This window comes from Lissotriton vulgaris, chromosome 2_1, assembly GCF_964263255.1.
Source record: "Lissotriton vulgaris chromosome 2_1, aLisVul1.2, whole genome shotgun sequence".
Lineage (NCBI taxonomy): Eukaryota > Metazoa > Chordata > Amphibia > Caudata > Salamandridae > Lissotriton > Lissotriton vulgaris.
In genome coordinates, this window is record NC_141687.1 from 346659344 (window position 1) to 346676727 (window position 17384).

At 46.4% G+C, this 17384-nt stretch overlaps 1 protein-coding gene across 22 annotated transcripts in view; it reads left to right on the forward strand.

The window, feature by feature from the left end:
• Positions 1–17384, forward strand: part of MYO18A (myosin XVIIIA) — a 778205-nt gene that overhangs the window by 250136 nt on the left and 510685 nt on the right. For 14 of the 22 annotated variants that reach the window (XM_086955112.1, XM_086955111.1, XM_086955109.1 and 11 more), the window contains exons 2-3: positions 12391–12606; positions 17080–17147. The exons of the other annotated variants lie outside the window; for them this stretch is intronic. In XM_086955112.1, coding sequence (XP_086811238.1) covers positions 12570–12606; positions 17080–17147 — 105 coding nt within the window. In that variant the 5' untranslated portion in view covers positions 12391–12569. The remainder of the gene's footprint in view (positions 1–12390; positions 12607–17079; positions 17148–17384) is intronic. 22 annotated transcript variants of the gene reach the window in all.

A 17384-nucleotide genomic window follows, 5' to 3' on the forward strand; every position in this document is an offset into this window, starting at 1 on the left:
TGGAGAGAGAGTATTTTGTGGCATCTCCCGGTGCAAACGGTTACTGACAATGAATCAATCAGGGAGTTTTTAAAGCGTGCTACTCACCCCTGAAGGTCTCAGGCGCTGGGGGTGTGGGGAGCAGCTCCAGTCAGTCAAAGAGCCAGGTCTTGAGGGTCTTCCTGAAGATGTGCAGGGTAGGGGAACTTCTGATGTCGATCGGGAGCTCTTTCCAGGTCCTGGCCACGATGTAGGAGCAGGTTCTTCCACCCGTTTTAGCTCTGCAGATGCACGGGGTTCGGCAAGGGCGAGGTCGGCAGATCGAAGTTTCCTCTTGGGTACGTGGAAGGAGATTCTGTTGTTGAGATATTGGGGTCCGGTTTTGTGGAGGCATTTGTAGGCGTGGGTGAGTGTCTTGAAAGTTACTCTCTTCTCAACGGGGAGGCAGTGGAGCTTATGCAGGTGTTGGGTGATGTGCTTGTGTCGAGGGATGCCGAGGACGAGTCTGGCTGCGGTGTTCTGTATGGTCTGGAGTTTGCGTAGCTGAGACTTGTTGATCCCGGGATAAGGGCATTTCCATAGTCCAATCTACTGGCTATGAGTGCATGAGTGATGTTCTTCTTTGATTTGGGGGAATCCATTTTAAGGTCTTTCGGAGGATGCAGAGGGTGTTGAAGCAGGTGGAGGCAACACAGTTGACCTGTCCGGTCATGGAGAGGGAGGAGTTGAGTACGATGCAGAGGTTTCGGGCATGGTCCTTGGGGGTGGGAGGGCTGTCGAGGGCGGTGGGCAACCAGGTGTTGTCCCTTGCAGAGGGGAAAGTTCCAAGGATAAGGACCTCTGTCTTCTCCGAGTTGAGCTTTAGGCAGCTGCTGCTCATCCAGGTTGTGACGCCCTTTATTCCTTCCTGGAAGTTGAGTCTGGTGGTGATGGGGTCCTTGTTGAGGGAGAGGATGAGCTGGGTGTTGTCGGCGTAGGATACTATGCTGAGTCCGTGCTGTCTGACGATGGCGGAGAGGAGGGCGATGTAGTTGTTGAAGAGTCTGGGGCTGAGTGAGGTTCCTTGGGGTACTGTGCAGTTGATTTCCGTGGGCTCGGAGAGAAAGGGTGGCAGTCTCATTCTTTGGGTCCTGCTGGAGAGAAAGGAATGGAGCCAGTCGAGTGCTGTTCCCTTCATGTCGGCGTCGTGGAGTCTGGCGGTGAGTGTGGGGTGGGAGACTGTGTCGAAGGCTGCAGAGAGGTAGAGTAGGATCAGGGCTGCAGTGTGTCCTTGGTCGAAGAGGGTGCGTATGTTGTCTGTGGCAGCGAGTACAGCGATCTTGGTGCTGTGGTTGCTGCAGAATCCAGATAGGGAGGGGTAGAGGATGGAGTTTTCTTTGATTAATTTTGTTAGTTGGACATTGACCGTCTTTTCAGTGACTTTAGCCGCGAAGAGGAGGAGGGAGATGGGTCGGTAGTTCTTGTGGTCCGTGGGATCTGCTGATGATGCTCTTGCCAGTAAGTGGCGTCCAATGAACCTAGTGGTTCTTCGTTACTAAGTTCGGACCAAATCTGCTGCTGATCCGAGATCCCTTTTTACTCTCGGATTATCCACAATGAACTCAAAGTGACGCTTAAATTGGCCTTATTTCTGAGAGTTATCAAAATTCATGGACAGGACGTAAACCCAGCCAGCCCCTGTAGCTCGAGAGCGGAGTGGGGGTGCGGAGGGCAACCTTTCAGGATGCCTCATTCAGCCGGAGGCTAGTGAATATGTTTGCAATATCGGATTCCCCGGGGACCTTCATCACACTCCACAGTCACTGTCAACATTCTTTATAAGTGTACCTGGCAGGTCATTCAAGTATGTTGGGTCCCTCACAGCATGTCTATTCGATCCTAAAACCACCTAATTGAATCTCATCACTTTCCCTGTTTCCGCTGGGTGTTGAGTGGGGTGTAGGCTGAATGTGGGCGTGCTGTTGCCTTCAGCAGGGGAGGGGCTCTATGACAGTGTGTCCCAGATCACTCGATGCGTGAGTCAGTTCCTGCAGATAGGCGGTGAGGTTATTGCTATCCTGGAGCCTGGCACAGGAAGGGCAGCTTAGGCTGGGCACACTGCAACGAGTCTGATTCAGATGTGGGTGAGGTCAGCTTTCTCAGCTGTCAGGCGAACACAAATGTGGCGAGCAATTCTGGATTGAAGGAATCACGGTAGGAAAATGTATCTGGTCTCTGTTTACCAGGTTTTATATGGCTCCATTTACACCACTTTATACAGCCCTTCTAAGCGCTATAAATAACAGGTATTGCTAATACTCATTGTAATGGTACTCAGTTGAGCAATCTGGGATGACTAGAAAGTGGAGTCAGCTTGCTGGAATTTGAACTTGTGACCAGTCGGTCATGGCATATCTCAGCGGTGAGCGATGGACTCACGCCATCCTATAGGAGGACATCCTGCTACCTGTAGTTGGATGCCAGTAGGACTCCCAGAGGTAGAAATTACTGGTGAGAATATAGTGCCTTTGAGGAAGCTAAGTGTCACAGAGATGGACTCAGAAGTGAACGCGCTCATCTGGTCTATCGGAGCTAGTGTAGAAAGAAACCCATTTGCTGCACAATGATACTGACCAGCATTTGGCGGTTAATGATGTTGGAAGCAAGAGAGCAGTTGGGTATGATGAGAAGGCCTGAGCATCTGTCACCTGCAGTTTGGAGAGCGTCCTCACTGCTTGGCCTCCTTGCCTCTTTGTGATCTGAAGCTGTTCAGATGGGTCTGTCAGGGTGTGGAGCTTTTTATATAACTGGTTGGCATTCATTTTTTTGTGAATTTCCTGTGCGTAATCAGGCAGTAGTTGGCGAGATCATCAGGGACAAAGTTTGGCATTTTGAGGATTGGCGGGATTTGACTCATGTTGTGGGCAGCTGTGAAGGTGCCTTCTAGGCGGCATACATCAAAGATGGCCACTCTTGGTATGAGTGCTGCTCCTGCACTATTCTTCACTATTGATGGTGCAGGAATATCATCTTTGTAGGATATGATCTTTAGCAAAATAAGCATGCTTCCCAGGTCCTTGAAGTAGAGGGTGTTAAATAATGACTGACAAATCCAATGTAATCCAGATCGGCTGCAACGCCTTATTTTGAGCAAGGAATTTGGCCTTGTTGGCAGTGGACGCCCGCCCACTTTTCCTATTACTCATTCAAAATTATCAATGTAAACCGGCCATCATGAGCTCTGCCCATTGACTCCCTAGAAGTCTTACAGGTGCAGGCGGCGGCTTGTCTTTTCTACACTGGAACTAAGCTTGGTAATACATGTCCTGCGCTCATTGAGGCCCACCTGTGTGGAGTGGCTAGTGAATTGAGAAACCCTAGCATCTCCATCTCAGAGAAACCCAGAAGTCTTCCAGCCCCGCGTCGGAGCGGTAGGACGGCAGCAAAAGAGCCTGCCCATAAGAGCAAGAGTGGTGGCTGTCAGGCAAGCACAGTTACCTGGGTGCGGGAAAATGTGACCCCACATCCCTTTGACACTGCCAGGCTCCTGTTCTGTACCCGGTCCACTTCGGTGTTAGCGGGTAGAGAGCCTGTGATTTGACGGTGACAGTCTTGTGTATGCTCCAATCCTAAGTAGGTCCATCTAGCAATGTGATCTCAGAATCAGATACTGTTCTGACCCCTGACGCTCAGTACAACGTCAGCAAGGGTGACTCCAGAAAGGGAACCCAAAATGTTTTATGATCTCCAATTCGGCCGATTGGCTACACCAAGACCCCCAAAAGCCAATTTAGATGGAATTTTCTGGCTCAGTTGACTCATCTTGAGATATTCCTAATTAAAGTACTAAAAGTTGAATGTAACCACTACAAACAGAGATATATAGAATTCTATGGATTTTATGCTCTGTGTCACTCATTCTTATTATGTAGAGTTAACAACTGAGTGCTCTTTTGAAGATACACCCATGGGCACCCTTCGGCTGTGTGGGTTATCCATGATGCTTTAACATTGTATGAGAGACACTGTTTCCCATAAGAAACTCCCAAACTGGATTGAATTTACCCAGGCTTATTTAAGATCCCGACACTTTTAAACAGTCAGTGGTAGCTTCATGAGACTTCAGCTGTTTGTTCTAGTTTTTTTTGTTTGATAAATCTGAAGGTACGCCTTAAAGTGTCTCTTATTTTCCAAAGTAATAGATGTTATTAAACATTCCAGGTTTCTTGTTCTCATAAAGAACGTGGCATCCCGTATTTCCGCCTCCACTCTATTTCCCAAGGGCTAGGTCTAGATCGCTGAACAAGCCTCGTCAAAGCGTCATCATCAGTCCACATCAGAACCTGTCAGTGAGGCTGGGGAGATCATATCTCTGTTGCAGACCAAGTGAGTTGGTCAGCGGAGATTACAAGATGAATCTCCTGTGAGTCACGCGGGAAGCCTCTTCCAAGAGGTCTCTGCAGTGCAGGTATTGTAGAGGGAGGGAAAGCTGACAACTAAACGTGCACGCTCTCGTACCTTGGAAAGCAGTGCCTGACTTTGTCCGCGAGCCCGCAGCCCGCGGGGCGGAAGCAGTGCTCGCGCACTCCCTGCCAGGCCGCTTTCCGTGGCTGAGCTGTTTCATGCCGAGCGCAGCAGCCACATGCTATGTTCATGCTGCGTAACAACCTCACCGCAGCCATGAAATCCAATTTGCAGAGAAATCAGTGTGTACTCTTTATCAGAGAATGACAAAAAAGCAGCCCCTGCGGATTGAGGCACTGGGGGGAGAGGGAGAGAGAGAGAGAGAGAGAGAGAGAGAGAGAGGTGTCTAGAAAGTGTCATGGCCCCTGGTCATAACACACCTGAGCTCCGGCTCCTTGTGCATTCTCATCAATGTGCAGCTTTTTCTGGTGAGACATCATTTTATCCAGCACAATGAAATGGAAAATTAGGGTCTGTCCCATAGTTTGATCAATAAGAACTTACCTTTATCGGAGCTTTGAAAGGTTGGTGTCTATGCCTTCAGTGTGTCAGAAGCAATAATGAAGGGTGGGCACTCACTTTCTCATAGTACCTAATCCATTCTGAGAAAGGTTGGTACTGTCTTTTTAAAAGCCTTCTAGCCCAGCTGAAAAGTAACATAGATTATAAACACATTACATTTAGCATTGTTAAAGTGTACTTGAGGTATTTTACTCAGAATACAACATAGCATTTCTTTTAAAAGCGGCCTTGCATGTGAAGTTACAGTTCACATTATCCGCGTCATCACAGGTAGCATCACAAGTCATATGGTGTTAAACAGCCAGACATTCCACAATCCACTCTGCTCTGCCTTTGGATGTGCCGCGCAGGCTCCATGGCTGGAGACTGGCCTCACGTAGAGCGTGCCCAGGGCCGAGACTTCTTCAGCCGTGATCATGAAGCCTCTGTGAGCTGGGTTTAGACTTCGGCCAGGCCCTGTACTCAGCACCCCTAGTCCCAGAGAACTGCCCTCAGCAATCCTAGTCCCAGAGAACTGCCCTCAGCAATCCTAGTCCCAGAGAACTGCCCTCAGCCACCTACAAGCAAAGTTTACTGGACATCAGCTTCAACCTGGTCCACTGGCCTCTGGGTGCCGACAGCCCTTGCAAGTAAACCCCTCTACCCCAGTGAGCTGTGGTTCAGGCTATATAGTGACAACATCCATTCTGCCGCTCCCATCCATCTACGCGTCGCGGGTTCTCTGGCTGGTCCGTGCTCCAAGACGCTCTATCTTCAGTGCGCATTTCAGCACCGTCGATTTACATTCATGTTTAACTTTCATGTTTTTGTAAATGTATTTATCTTTTTTTATGTAGAGTATTTTATATTGTGTTACATATCTCCAGAGGTTGAGTAGCGCTTGAGCAGTGTTTTACCCAGAATGTTTAAATTAGAGCTGAAGCGATCGAGTCCGCATGCGAGGAAGGGAGGCTGGGTGATAGCGAATGCGGCGAGGTCAGTAGCTCATTGACAGAAAAAAGGAAAAGAGAAAAAAACATAAGAAGCATGAGTCAGTCCTTCCTCTATAGGTGGAGATCAAACGAGACAACCAATGAGTTCTAATGAGCTAGGTTTTGCTTTTTTGTAAAAGGACAGACATTTTAGATCTGTCAGAAGCCGGGTTTAAAAGTGAGGCACATGTTCTCTAATGCAGTGGTGTCTTCCTCTTAGTAGTGCAGGACCGAGAGGGAAGGCAACTTCAGAGAATGTGTGTAAAAGTGTGATAGTACCAGCACAACCCTTGCAACTAGGAACCACCCAGCAAAGCTCTCAGACCTATTGAGTTAAATCAAAAAGTATTTTATGATTAATATAAGACCAAAATGACAACATTAAATTGGACACTGCAAAGGTATAGTGTTTTACAAAGTGACAGTTCCATTTCACATGGCTTCTCCATTCAGCATGGACAGGCAATAAAAGTTCCAGCACAGTACCCACCCGTGGCCACTGGAGGTGTCTTCACTCTCCAGTCACACAGCAAGACTCCCAGCTGCAGACTGCCCATAGGCCTAAGGCAGGCCGGAGGGGCTGGATGAGAGCTAGCCATACAAGCGGGCACAGTTCACAGCTTCCAAACTGCGCCGAGTTCCTGTGCCGGTGTCTCTGGCTTGCCCGCTGGCTAGCCCGCTGGCTAGCAGGCCATACCACTTCACCCCCACCTTCTTCTCAGCAACCAACCCAGTCCTTGGCGTTGACTCCAAAGTCCTTGCCTTCCTCTGGAGAGTCCCCTTGCTGGATACCAGTTCACAGTGAGTGTATGTTATCTTTGTAACTCACTTTCCTCTTTCAACAAAGATTCTTCATCAAATCCACTGCCAGACCAGTTACAACTGGGGTGCTTCATATATAGAGTCATTCAAAGCTCTTTTATTGCCCGGATGAGCTAACCGGGGATCTGCTAATGCTAACCTTTTGTAGAGCAAAATAGACCATGCTTTGTCGGTGGGTGACATTCCCACCTACGGTTTAGCAGTCTGTCTGCTTCCAAGTCCTCTACCACGCATGTTCATAGGTCTGTCTACGCGGGTCTGTGTGCCTTTCCTTCTCTGACTTTCCGTTGCGCTTTATCTGTAGGGACCTTCCCAAGCCTGGGTTCGGTGGCTATTAGGCCGCACAAAACCCCCACTGCTTGCTGAAGCCAGATGCCTGTGTCCCAGACCTGCAATCCACAGGCAGCAGAAGTATGCCTGTGTCAGATCTGATGCTTCGATCTGCGGCAGCATCAAATACGCACCTCGTAGAAATGAGGGAAAGATCTTATTTCAATTCCTTTCCACCTACGAGTACTGTAATCTCTAATTTACAACACAGACTCACTTAAGTGAGTTATCACTTCACAGCTTTTAAAGGTTACACTAGTAATGTTAAAGAATTGGGCTGCCCTTGTTTAGCCATTTTACCTTGTTTCCCTCCGACTCAATATCAAGGTTGGTCTCACCGAACCGCGTTTGTGACTTCTGATCTTAGACATCAGCGGTGAACTGGCTGTAACCATATAACTTCCCATTCTTGCAATCCAATCTTGTTAGTTCTTTAATGTTTCACTGCAAGAGGGGGCTAGCCCCGCCCATTCATATCCTACTTTTATCACCTTTTTGGCTTGATAGTTAGATAGCGGTCAGCCCACTCCCTAGGGCTGTAGACCCCATTGAGGTCTGATAAAGGGAATCTGACTGCCTGCAGTTGTCCATCTAAAGCTAAGAAACGGAATACATTCAACTAACACAGGCTAAAGAGAAATCATGCGTTGAGAAACCTGTTTGTGGTTTCTCATGGTAGAATCAAAATACCAGTAGTGTCTGGAAGAGAAAAGGGACAGGACCCAGTTAAAAAAGCAGATTTTCTACAGCTCAGTTTTGTATTTTTTCTTGAACAGATATGTTCTAGACAGTCATAGGCTGGTACCGTTAAAAATAGTGTGGCGGAGACAATCTAGCTTAACAATGGGCTAGTTCTCCTGGTGTTGTCAACATGTTTCGAGGCTGACTGCCTCTTCGTCAGGATGGGGTCAGATCCCTCTGTCAATCACTACGGTTGGCAACAATGTGTGGGAGAACTAGCCCATTGTTAAGCTAGATTGTCTCCGCCACACTATTTTTAACGGTACCAGCCTTTGACTAATAAAGAATTGTTTGCTTTCATAAGGCCAGGTATTCATTTAAATCTAACTTTTCTATATCACTCCTGACCCTACTCACACTCACTCAATACACTTCACATAGCACTTACAATATCTACGTGCTCCATCATAGTCGCTAGTCGTAGCACGCCCCGTCCCTCAGCGGGGAGGAAGACCCCGATGATAAAGCATGACACCAAGGGCCCTTTTGGTATGTGAGGGGTATTTTAACAAATACTGTGTATGCCTGATATACTCATGGAAAAAATGATCACAAAATTAGATAAACATGTTTAGTGGATAGCATTCTTGCGCATACCCAAAAAATGATAGCATTTTGTATTCAGAAATGGGCGTCAATTATCAGATCTTGCAAGTTTTAGAGAATCCACAAGTTTTACAAAGACCACTGTAACCAATATCGAAGTCCAGAATAAGTGAGGGTAGAAGACAAAAGGCATACGTTTTGTCAGTGGGGTACAATAAAAACCCTTGCATACAGTCCACGCTTGTATATAAATAAAATAACTTGTGAACTTGAATAAGGAAGAAATGTATGATTGAAAAAAAATGATTAAGTCATCAGGCCTCTGCTGGTGGGCAGGTCTTTTGGAATGAAAGTGTGGTTGCGTGTGGGGGCTGTCCAACCCATTGTGCATGGCCAAAGGCTGTGCGCTGTTGGTGTTGGAGCATGGGTGGATGGGTTAATGGGTGCAGGGTCCCTCTTGCCTGGCAGTCGGGCTGCCCACCTAGGTGGTGGCCTTACATCAAACTGCTAATGTTCCATATTTATGCTTCAGGTGGTGCAAACACTGTAACATTCACATGTCAAACTCGGAAATTCACCCACTAAAACACTGTTCAAGTCATACTATAGTTAAAACCTAAACCCCCTGAAGTTTGCCAGCAATGATGTGCAGGAAAACCATACCGCGCGCCCTCGCCATAAAAACTGTAGTTTGCTCCTAAATAGGCTTATCATAAAAACACAATATGTGTATCAATAAACAACTCGATTTAACACATCATTAAATAATAAGATGTATTCTTGTTAATACGTTATGTCATTAGTGGTTCTACTAATGTAATTTCTAGTGGCGTCTCCCACATCATGAGCAATCCATTTTGGGGTTGAGTGGTGATCATGGTAGTGGCAGGAGTTATGCTTTTTACAGTGGATAGCAAATAGTAAGTATCTATTAGTGTTGCCTTTCATCGCAATCATGCCCCTAACATGCACATTCATGATGGAACCCAGTTAGCAGTAGCTATGGGGGGGCGCAGCTACCATGCATATGAAAGAAGACTTCTGTGTAATCTGTATACGTGTTGAACCGGGTGTGTTATGCTTGTTATTACCTTTGTTGAGGGAGGGGAGTGGATTGTGACCCTCTGGTAGCTCTGCCTCTCAACGCAGCCATGCCAGGACATATTAATCCATGATGGATGTCAGCAGTGGCAAAGGGGAGCTGTTACTACCAGAGTATTTCTTTCTGTACACTCATGAGGCTACACCACTATCTCTTTTTCACTCCATTTACTTGCTGGTGTTCTTTTGCACCGCATAAGGCTGCACACCTGAGCGGAAAGTCTGTACAGTTAGTCCTTGAGTTGCTCAAGTAGTAAATAATGAATATGCATGAACAAGCTGGTATTATTTGAAAAGGGCCTCCGCCGCTCAGTGGGGTGTCAGTGAGATGCAGCGCCTTGATTTAATAGGGACTTCTGAGTAGGACTTCAGGACTGTTAGTGTTTCCCTGTCGGAAAGGAGAGATCTCAGCAAAGGTGGTTGTTTAGAAGGCTTGTGCGGGCGTGAACACCAACCAAGTACTGCTTGTGAGGCTGCACGCCCGCGTGTTGGAACCATAGACCGCTCTTTGACCTACACTTCCACAGAGAAGAGACTCTGAGATTCGTGTGGAGTCCATACTTTGGACATCACTGACCGCTCAAATGCCGTGCCATTGGAAGACTGCCAGAACGAGTCGCCGCTTGATCTAATGGTCCTCAGGCCTCGCCTAGTTGAGCGCTGGCCTGAGGCGGACACAGCTGGGCAAGTCAAAGTTAACACTGGACTTTGCAGCCAGTGTAAAATGTGCCATTTGTTGCGTTCTTGTAATCCTCTTTGTGACACGTTGCTCCCATTCCCGCGCCTTTCATTGTGTAAACTCGGTCTTGCGTACTAGTCTGTGGCGCCCCATTACCACCCCACCCTCACCCCCCACCCCCACATCTGTTCAGATCCCACAACTTACCTATAGTTAGGACACCCGCTTTTTGGGCAAAGTGGCTAGTGAAATGCGCATTAACTATGGTGTTGTCAGTAATACATACTGTAAACAAAAAGTCATCCTGCAAAATGATTGACGCCTTGACTGACGGCATTTGAAATACATGTGTTTTTTACCGCCCTGATTAGAACGTTATTTTTAAACTGGACTGAGATTGGTTTTAAAAATGTGAAATGTTTGGGTATGTGATTCTGCAGAACTCCAGCATTGTTGGGAGAGAGCGTGTGTGCATGTGTCTGTTTTTGGACCTTCTCACAGGCTACATGTACTGTACGTGGTTCTGGCTCCTTGGCTCACGGCATTCCTGCCGCATCCATGAGTTTGGGTCCAGTGTCTGTGAGTGCCACCCTCTAGATGTCATTTGATGAACAGAGAAGACGGACTTGAGCAAAGCATTGGTTAAAATGTTGGAGGTGCTCAACGTTCCTCATTTTATTTAGTTACTGTCATGTCTGTTACGGATACTTATTTATCAGAATAACGTTTTTTTAAGCCCACAAGATGCAGATGATGCACAAAAAGGCAAACAAAAAGTTACAGTAACTTTAAAATGTGTAACAATCTCTTAAATTGTGAATTTAATTTTAAATTTATGCTGGACCAGCAAATGAGTCCATAGGCCTTCATGTTGGCGGTAAATGAAGTCAGCACAAGATCCCATTTATTCCGGAGGTACCTGAGCTTAGACTGCTTCATAGCTGGTTCTAGTATTGAACTCCAAGGAAATCAACTCTGAAGCACTTTCCTCAACTCCAGTGCCTCTCTAACTCCATAGTTCACAGTTCTCTTCGTTCCTTATTCAAGGTCAGGAGCCTTTTTACCCTAGATTTAAATTGTAGCCTTATAGCCCGCTGCCTCTGGCCATAGCGATTGTTAAAGGCCTTTCACCTGAGTTAAAGGCCTGAGCCACAGGTGAGTGACTATAACAAGGGAGAGACACTTTAACAACCGGAATACCCTAAGGTAGAAGGGCCATAAGGCAATTCGAACATTCCAAACTCTGAGGGTACACACTTTTCAATTAAAAAGGGAGAAACAGAAAGACAAGCTTTGGAATGCTGGACCAGAAGGCTTATGGCTTATGGCCTTGATCAACTCCACTGTCTTCAATGGAGCGCTTAACATTCCAGTGTTCTAGTATAGCCTTATAGTCTGCTGTTGAGCGCTATACCAGTTGTTAAAGGACCGAACAATAGGTGAGGGTCATTAACAAGCGAGGTAGGGCCTTTATGAACTAGTATAGTCCGAGGTAGAAGTGTTCTATGTTAAGAAGGTAAGAAACAGAAAGACAAACACTAGAATGTTTGAGCAGAAGACTTGTACCAGCCATTATTAGATCTGAGCCACTACGTTGTCTTTAATGGAGCTCCGAACATTGCAATGTTCTAATATCTTGTAATGAAGGTGGGGGTTGAGAGAGCACCCAGACAAGTCAGTAGCATGCAGAACCCTTGAGAGATAGTAAATAGGTAGTTCTCTTCCAAAATGGAGTAGGATTGCTGTAAACCAAGCATAGTTTTGGTAGAACTGCTACTTGAAACAGACCATGATCTGATTGAGAGCAAGGTACTTAGGATGGAGACGAGGTTCCCCACAAATATTTCACCCAGATAAAGCCTCCTCACTCAGTGGCGTTGCTAGAGCTTTAGGTCAGGGCGTTTGCCACCCCACAACGGCTGCCGAGGAGGGTGTTGGCAACGGTCCCTGCGTCTGCTTCCCCGCGTCGGCCGCAGGTAAGAGCAGGGGGGGGGGCACCGCCCTCAAAACCTGTGCTGCCAGGGCGGATGGCCCCACCCGCTACGCCACTATCTTCAGTGAATACCGGTTCTACGCAGCCTGACTGTGGACCTTCCGTCCAGGGTTCTTGGAGTGTGTGTGTTTGTCAGCCAGGGCAGTTGGCCCCGCTAATCCAGGACTAATGTCTAATCCTGCATCTGAAAGTGACTTGTATTTACATGCGTTTCTTTCCCTTGGTGACCTGCTTTGACCCTCTTTTCTCTCTGTACCTTGCAGTGCCCATCCTTCCCCTCCGCTGCATGACTGTAGACCAGGGCTGCCCTGGGGCACCAGTCGCGGTCTCTAGAAGGAAACCCGGTTCCTAGCTTTAAAGCATCTCCAAACCTTGCTGGCCCTGCCTGTTTCACGCCTCCTCCCACCCACCGTAAGGGTCGCCAACTCATGAGAGCACAGCCATGGCGTTTTCCTCCCGCTTTGCATTCTGGGAACAAAAGGGAAGTTGTGTTTCGTACCTCCTTAATGCCAGCTCCGTCTGTTTGGAGGACTCTGCATATTTATGTTAAGTGTTGAGATGATGTGATGGATGGGAGACAGAAATATTCTACTGACATTAAAATCAGTAGTCGTGAACTTAATCATATCAGCTTTGTGTGTGTATAGAGTTTCCTTCTACCAGCATGATCTCTGAAATATACTTTACCTCCTACAATTTCCGACCAATTTCCCACAATTACCATGACCCTTGGATGCATCAATTTTGTATAGATTGTTGGTACAGCTTTCGGTCTGTGCTTGGCAAAGTGGAACTAAGCAGCCATAATGCCCTCTACATTGCTTTAGATGTAGACTATGGTCATTATGGCTGTGAATCAATAATCTCATGCCAGATCAGTTCAGATGGTGCTTGTGTGCGCTGGGTCTTAGCTTGCTTAGCTATGCCAGAAGCTCCCCGTAAAATGTTTAGTATGCAAGAGGGCGCTGTTAACCTCTTCGCTGCGGATGACGAGCTGAGCTCGTCATCAGCCACGGTGGTCGTGTGGGGATGACGAGCTGAGCTCGTCATTTAACGCAGCTTTTTAAAAATTGCCGCACACAGCGGGAAAAGCCACCTCAGCGATGCGGTTAAGAGTTTTATGAATTCACTTCAGAAAGGAGCAGATTTTCTGGGTTTTAATATGGGCCTAGACAAAAACAAAATGTAAGGGTATTATCCCATGCTAGAAGTGTTTAAATTGTGGATTTGTAGACAAGTGTTGGAATTTGCTGCTTCTCTTCAGGCTTGTCCGCCAAAGCATTCGCTGTTTCCATCGACTGCAGTGTTCACTCGTTTACATTTAAATACTTTATTTATTTATTTATAAAGTTGGTTGATGACCATAAAAACTGCACAAAATAAGAAACGTATTGTATATTAAACAAATGAATACAAGCTAAAAGCTAAAATTCCCAAGAGAGGGAGCCACAGTGTAAAATGTTTAAGATTGAATAAAATCTTTTTTTTTTTATTCAGTTTTGTGGTTTAAAACACAATTTTAAAAGCCAAACTGAGTAAACTTAATATTTAGCTAAAAATAAATGATTTCTTGACAGGTTGTGTTTGATGGTTAGCAAGACAGACATTTGCGATTGTAGTTATAGTCGATTTATATACTCAATGTTTCGATTCTAACATTTGCTTGAGTATCCTAGTACGAACAGGCCACACTGCTTTTAAAAATATGACTATTGAAAAAACCACACAAGACCCAGTGTCTGACCTACAAATACGCAAAGCTTGCTTGTGAAGCCGTATTGTAAGGTGTCTGCACAAGGGGACAATCCAGCATCTTTGTTGTCGGATGTATGCTGCACACAAAAAGAGCAAGTGGGCATCTGTCTCCTGAGCTGCTCCACAGGCCAAGCAGGCTGCACTACCCTCTGAGTGGGATATCCATTTACAGATGACGGATGCAAGTACCCAACCTAAATTTTATATACAAGGATCTAGTACATTTATTTATTGATAAAGTTTTATATAGCGCGAACAAGATCCCGAAGGATATCAGAGCGCTTTACAAAAGGATGGAAGGAAGGTAATAAATGCAGTAACAACATCAGGTACGAGTAGAAACAAGAATAATCGCATATTGCACTACGAATGGGTCAAAGGAGAGTAATACAATACACAGGTAAATATCGGCCAGTACCTTCCTCCATTTGTCAGTCCAAAAAGCATCTGTTATTCCCTTTACAGAGGCAACAGAGATGCCCCCTGGATGTTGCCAGAGATTAGAGTCCCCCAATGCCGAAAAGGATTGATTGATATAGCTTAGCCACTGCAGGGTATTGACACACCTGGGGATTAGAAGGCTGTCCTTCAGCCCATTCCTGAAGCATTTCAGGAACTGACCATAATCTCAGCCAGTATAAGATTGGTTTTAGTCTCGCTATTGCATAGATTGGGCGAACATTTAGGTGCACTCTAAAAAAAGCCCTGGGCTTACCTTGGGGGAGTCGAAGTGCTGTTCTCAAAAAACATATTTTTAGCAACACGCAGCGAATTGACATTACCTGGCTTGGGCTCTCCAGGCTTCCAGTAGTGGGGACATTAAATGGAAGGATGTATTCTTAGCACAATTCATTGTGGCAGCAGCCCTATGGTTAAGAAGTAACCCACTCTTAACAACCTGCCTGTTCCATGAGGAGCTGGTGTTAGACAAATGTCTACCCAGGTAGTCGAAGTCTGAGACTCTCTCAAGATTAACTAATCTAACTGTTCCTCAGAATTGTTTGTGGGGGTGAATAGCCATACATTTTGTTTTATCAGCACCTATGGCTAACCCGTTGGTAGTACAAAACAAGTTGAATCTTTCTAGCAGTAGTTCCAAACCTTTATGGGTTTTTGACGCCAGAAGGCTGTTTTCCGCAAATAAAAATGCCGGCATCTTAACCCCTTCCACGCGGGGCTAATTCCCCCGCGGTGCGGAGGGGGGCTGCGCGCGGTGCTGCAGTGCTCGTGACGAGCCCAGCTAGGCATGCTGCACAGTGGAGCTGTGCTCATGACGAGCTGAGCTCATCATGACTCCGCCCTCTCCTGTGGAACATCCGCACAGGAGGGGAATTAGCACAGCGTGGGCGTTCCGCAGCAGTTATGACGAGCTCAGCTCGTCATGAGCACAGCTCCACTGTGCCTCATGACGAGCTGAGCTCGTCATAAGCGCCGAAGGGGTTAACGCCACCAAGGACCAGGTAATTGTTTAAGCACTCCATTAGGAATTCAATACACCTATTGATAAAAAGTAGAACGAGTGTTGGAGCAAGGACGCTTTCTTGACTTACACCCTTGTCTACTGGATACAGTTAGTTAGTTCACCCTCTGGGCCCCATCCTACTTGGGCATAATTTCCAGTGTGTAACCTCACACTAATTTCCAGTAGCTTGGGGGGGATGCCCTTATCCTTCAAGGCGGCCCAAGGTTTGTCTCTAGGGCGCGTTCACTCGCTTTGAAGCACCCTTGTGCCTGCCTTGGGCCCTACCGAAGTGCATGCATTCACCATCTGACATGGCATTGGTTATAATGTTTAATTAGCTAGCTCGAAATCCACTGTATGGCACCAGTGGGAAGCAGGAGGCGTGCCCATGCTTTGTTGCAGCTCGGCATGAAGCACCTGTTTGAGACGGGCACTTCATGCCAGGAATGCTACTAACCGCCTTGAATGTCATTGCCATCCTGGCCTTTCCGTGGTCTTCTGGTACCTCAACATTCTTGGGAGCATGCTCCTTGCTGCCGGTGTCCTGTGTGCTGCGCTACTGTACTGTGCATGGCATCGCACGGCTCATTTTAGTCTCAATGCCAGATTTTTTACTGCATGGCAAGCAGTGTTTTGTGTTTGTTTATAATCCCCTCACTTGGTTGCAGTTATTAATGTGTTCTTATGGCTCCCACATGCACACTGTCAATTCATTACCTTTCTTGACCAGTAATGGGCCAAGAGCCTGAGATCCATGTGACTGAATTGTGAACATTAAATTCTAGATATCTCTGTCTTCATGCATGCATGTAAATGAAATGATATCTAAAACCTGGCAGACCTTGGAATGCGTGCTGTGCTTCCCTTTTCTGTTCCAGGATCCTCTGATAGTTTACTAAATACTGCTTTGTTGAGTTGTCAAGGCATGCTTTTCTGAATCACTTGGTGTTTCAATATTTCTAATGAGGTCTTCCATGAAATGCTGGTGTAGTTGGTACATAGGTGCATCAGCCTTCTAAATTGGTCTTAGTTTTATAGACTATTGTTCCCCCCTAACCTTATCATTACCAAAAACTCATGACCGTGTGTCTGCTCACTCTTCGATTTTGCCCTTTAAAGGGATACCACTTTGTATAATGACATTTTTAATATTCAAATCCTGACAGTGTGGAGGATCTTTGAAGTCATCTCACTAGAAAGTGATGTAGAAAAAGTGTGCTTTGCCCACATGCATCCTTGCTTCCTGAGCTGGAATTGTGCTTCTAAGCATCTAATGTATTTCATTGTAAAATAATGGCTTGTGATGATAACTGAACACCGCCAAGCTTTAAAAGTTATAGAGTATGTGTGTCATATGCCACCTCAAAGCCTGCGCCTTTTAATCTAATAATAATAACATTATGCTGTACACTGCCGCCTGTGTATTGGTATGTATGCAACCGGCACCTTAAGATGGCCGCAACAGGCACCTTAAGATGGCCGCAATGGGCATCTTAAGATGGCCGCAATGCAGCAAGGCAGGCTTGCGATCCTGAGTCAGTAGGGGTACGGCGGGGAGCGAAAGATATCCGGGGGTGACTGTCGGGTCCTGTCTGAACCTGTAGACCTGCTTCTCAGGGGCGAGGTTGTCACATGCTCAGCGGGTCTACATGTTCACACCACTTTGCTTTGTTTTGAACCATTAATGTGAATCTTTTCTTTAACCCCTTCCCCCAATTCCTTTACTTGAACCTTTAGGTTAAGGAAGAAGACAAGCCCTCCTCTAAGAAAAGAAACGGGTCTGCGGGTAGTGAAAATGAGTCTGTAAGTGTTCCTGGGGGTTCTCTTGTGGTGCTTAGTGGGGCAGGGGTATTGTGTCCTTCATACTATCGCCAAAGCAAGTTTATTTAGAGTATAATGACATTCTGCTGGAGGAGCTGATTGCAACCCCAGATCGGAGTTCGCTAGAGCAAAGTGTTAGAACAATTGAAATCTTTGTGGTTAGTAACTTTCTAGCAAGCAGGCGTATTAGATGGACCAGGCACCCCATGCTGATCTTCC